At 40.9% G+C, this 4249-nt stretch overlaps 1 protein-coding gene across 1 annotated transcript in view; it reads left to right on the top strand.

The window, feature by feature from the left end:
- Nup50 (nucleoporin 50) overlaps positions 1-4249 on the top strand; it is a 17053-nt gene that overhangs the window by 463 nt on the left and 12341 nt on the right. Inside the window, exon 2 of the mRNA XM_033766179.1 lies at positions 2830-2911. Within this exon, the coding sequence (XP_033622070.1) occupies positions 2843-2911 (69 nt within the window). The 5' untranslated portion in view covers positions 2830-2842. The remainder of the gene's footprint in view (positions 1-2829; positions 2912-4249) is intronic.

Genomic DNA, 4249 nt, shown 5'->3' with positions numbered 1-4249 from the left:
CTCGGGGCCGCGGCGTAGACCGGGGCCGCGGACGGTGGAGGTAGGGCCTGGGCCTTGTGTCCCCCTCTGTCCCCTTCTTCCTCTTCCGCCCACGACCTCTTCGCCCCGGCACCAATCTTTGATCGCCGGTTCGCTGAGAAGCATTGAGCCCGGTGATCAGCTCCTCCTGGCCTAGCCCCTGTTCCGTCCTCCTCTAGCAGGCGCCTCGGTATCCGGGGTCGCCGGATCGGTTTTCATCTGAATGAAGTCCAGCTCCCAGGGCAAGACTGCACCAGGTGGCAGAGACCACCTAACTCCATCAGCTACAGACCAAGTTTCCTGTCACATTGCTGTATTTCTAGCAGTCATGTAGTAACATGGTGCTTGGGCAAACATTTTGTAAACTTCATAATAGGATCACGTAGCAAAAAAGACGTGAGGTGTTCCAGGGGTGATGACTCAGGCCTGAAACGCTAGCACTATGGGAGGCTGAAGCAGGAGGATGGCAAGTTGGAGCCCAACCTGGCCAATTTAACAAGGTCCTTTGTCATATATTTTTTTAAAGGACTGGGAATGCAGCTCATTATGAAGGCCCTGGCTTCAATTCCCAATTCGAGGGTGGTGGTGGGGGAATCTAGATGCCAGGCTGTGTTCTAAGTGCTTTATAGGAAGGTTTTCCCCCATCTTCTTTCAAAACACTTGTCTGAAGTGTTATGGTTTGAAATAAAATATAGGCTGGGTAAAGCAGTTTTTTAAAGTCTAGCGCATAATTTAAGCTGTTCTTTTTCCATACTATACCTTTTCAAGTTTGGAAGAAAAAAATGATAGCCTTTGCTTCTAACAAAACTTGTCTTTATTTTATACATCTCTTCCTGTGTTCCAGGCACTGTTCTAAACTAACTTTTTGTTTCATCTCATTCAATTTTCCTGCCCCTTAGATAAAGGCACTGAGGCAGAAAAATTAAATTACTTATCGAGGATCTGACAGCTAGAAAATGGCAAAGCCGGAAGCCAACATCTTGTTGTATTTTCTCAAATGTGTGGTATCCCAGATCGCTGATTTCCATGAGTAAAGAAAACCAGAATCCCTGCCTTCTAGTTTGTACTGACTTGATACATAACGTTAGCAAAAGGAAGCAGCTAAATGGACTATCGTGTTCGACTATGTCAGTTATCTCTTTAGATGCAAGGATGAATTAGATGTTAAAATTCTACTCTTATTACCAGGATTTTGTATTTTCCTGCCTCACCTCTTTTTGTCCTCAGTTACTCATGACCATTTTGCCCGCCTAGATTTGACCATTCTGGCCTCTCTCCTCTTCCGCCCTCTGGTGGAGAAGTTAGTTAATAAAGGAAAAGTGCCAGAGACTCCATGGAGATTTGGTCACGGAACAGTTCAGCAAAAAAATCCTGTCTATTCCTATGTCTATTGATGTTTTTTGTTGTTGTTGTTGTTGTTTTGTTTTGGTACTGGGGATTGAACTCAGGACCTTGAGCTGGAGACGCAGATGTGGTGCCACTGAGCTAAATCCCCAGCCCTGTTCATGTTTCTGTGAGAAGGATTAAAAGCAAAACTTGACCAAGTGTGTTGGGGGAAACATTAAGCAGGGAGGACTCCCAGGTGATGGCTGGAAAGTGTATTTTTTAAATCTCATATTTTATATCTTGGAGTTTTAGACTTTAAAAAGCATTCATTCTACAATCAGAAAAAGAGGTGCATACTTGTAAGAGAAATTTCAAGGATTATTTGGATGTTTTGAAAGCAGAGCACCTCTAGACATCAGGTTGTGGAAGATGTTGGAATGAATTTTATTCTGTAGATACTAGTTTTTATGCCTAGAGCAGTAGGTGATGTGTAAAGTCTGTCTTAATGGTCTTGATGGTCTAAAAACCTTAACTTGGTGGGTTGTGCTACTGAGGACAAATAAATTGGGAAAGACTCAGGAAGGAGTCAGGCAGATTTAGCCAGGCCTGGCAGGTGCCTAAACTAATTAGTAAATTCCTATATAAAGTAGAGAGCAGAGAAAATGGAAAGCGTTTTGGTTTTGGTTTTGTTGTTGTGTTTGTGTTTTTTTTGTTTAGTCATCTGGTGACTTAGGGAAGAAAACATCTCATACCAAAACTCCAATGGGTCTAGCTCTTGGATTTTTTCTTTTGTCTGTTGTCGCTGGTTTTTAACCACAGGTATGACATTAGGATCAGAAAAAAAATGCAAGTTCTGAGGGGTGGACACAAGCACCCTCTCGGCTAGGTGATGAGACGTCAGGGACACTGCCAGTCCCCTCTCCTACCCTTCCCCTCATGCCATAGGATTAGAAGAGTTAAGAGGATGGTTTCTTTTCCAAGCATTCTCTGTTCTCAGAGTGCGTACACATCCATAGTAATCATATCATACACTGTACTTGTAAGTAGTGCCTTAGCTTACTAGCACAGATCCAGCTTGGGGCAGTTAAATGTTCAATCTTGGGAAACATCTATTTCTATCAAATGTAGCCTAAAGGAAAGTACTCAGGTTGTAACTCACATTATGAAATTATTTCCGATGCCTTATTAAAATTCTTAGCTAAGGATATTATGGATCATCTTTAAGTGAACTGTGAACAATAAAAACGTTGCCGAATGAAGAGTTTAATTTGCATATAATAGGTTAAGGACTTGTTGATTGTATATGCAGTACAGTAATTTAAAGATTACAGATTTTAAAGTTGTAAAATTCTCATTGAAGCCGTTTCCGCTGACTTCAGCAATATTTTTATCTCCTTTCATGTTAGAGTGAATTTTAACAATTCTTTGTAAGAATGATATCTTGGCCTAGAAAAAGTAAACATTTTACTTTTGTTTTCTGTAACTTAGGTTCAAAAAAATGGCCAAAAGAATTGCCGAAAAGGAACTGACAGATAGGAATTGGGATCAAGAAGATGAAGCTGAAGAGGTAAAGAGCAGTTTCTCTGAGAATGATTTCTTATTGCTTCCACATTTAGCTTCCTCTTGGGTTCCTCAGTCATGAATAAAGGGTGAATTACGGGGCTTAGTCATGAGTAATACAGTGCCAGCCTCCATCCTAAACATCAGTCTGCCACACCCACAGTTTTAGGCTTCAGAAGATTGCTATCACCACCCTTAAAGCTTTTCTAGTTCCTATGCTAATGGTGTGTCTGAGACCCCAGCAACTGCCTTCATAGTTACACAATTTTTATTTTGTAAAAAATAATCTTGCTCGAAGGAATTATAACCATTTCTCCCTTGAAAGAATAGAGCACAACTGCATTTCTAGTGCCGTATCAGCAAGTTGATATGCCTAAGCCAGTCCCTTGAGGAAGCCTGTGGCCAGTTAGTCCTTCAAGTTCATAGCATAATGCTAGGTTAAAAAAAAATGTAAAGAATCTGCAGAAGTGTTTTCAAGCCTATGAGACTGGTGTCCTCTTTTTTTTTTTGTACAGGGGATCTAACTGGGGCCTTTGCACTTGCAAGGCAAGCATCAGAACCACTGAGCCAAATCCCCAGCCGAATCTTTCTTTCTGATATTAATATTTTTCCTTTTACAAGTATATGTACTGTAGAGAAAACAAAATCACAAATGTGTTCATGTTTCCATAGGGCCTTTAACTGACCTGGTGGCTTGTTTTGACTCTTTGATCATGGATGTTTTGGAGTGAGGAAGGGGTGGTTTCATTCTGGGCTACAGTAAGTTACAATCTACCACATAGTGAGTCTCTTTGACGTTAAAACATACAGGAATAAAAGAACTCCTATTTGGACAGCTTCTAATGAAATGAGTGTAGAAGGATTATATTTAATCTGTTAGAGTTAATTGGGGCAAGGATGGCCACATGGATCTGTTTGGATGTCAGGGTACCTTTACGATGACGTGATATGAAATAACGATAGATGAGAGTTTTGTATAGGAAATATATCGTTCCAACCTACAGGGTACAGTAGGAGTTGAAGTAAAAACTGTCAGCAAATCTCAGTTCTAGATGTAGTTCTTTGAGCAGAGTGTGGGAAAACAGCCATTTCCAGTAGAGTCTCTTACGAGTCCTGGCTACCTCATTGGCCTTTTGGACAACTGGCAAGTTGGCGGGACTCTGCTTTTAAAAAAATATGTATGGTGATGGGGGTGATTTTGATCCCTGGCACTACCAAAAAAAATGTGATTTGTAGAAATCATACTATTGAAAACTAGTAGTAAGAGTCATCTGGGTTTCAGAAGGGCCCCACTGTCAGCTACTTGTGATCTTTTATATCATCCAACTTTTTTTTTTTTTTTTTT

The sequence above is a fragment of the Fukomys damarensis genome, unplaced genomic scaffold (genome assembly GCF_012274545.1).
Source record: "Fukomys damarensis isolate Sample0158 unplaced genomic scaffold, DMR_v1.0_HiC HiC_scaffold_19, whole genome shotgun sequence".
Lineage (NCBI taxonomy): Eukaryota > Metazoa > Chordata > Mammalia > Rodentia > Bathyergidae > Fukomys > Fukomys damarensis.
Note: the sequence above shows the minus strand (reverse complement) of the source record. Positions and strands in the feature narration are given on the sequence as shown.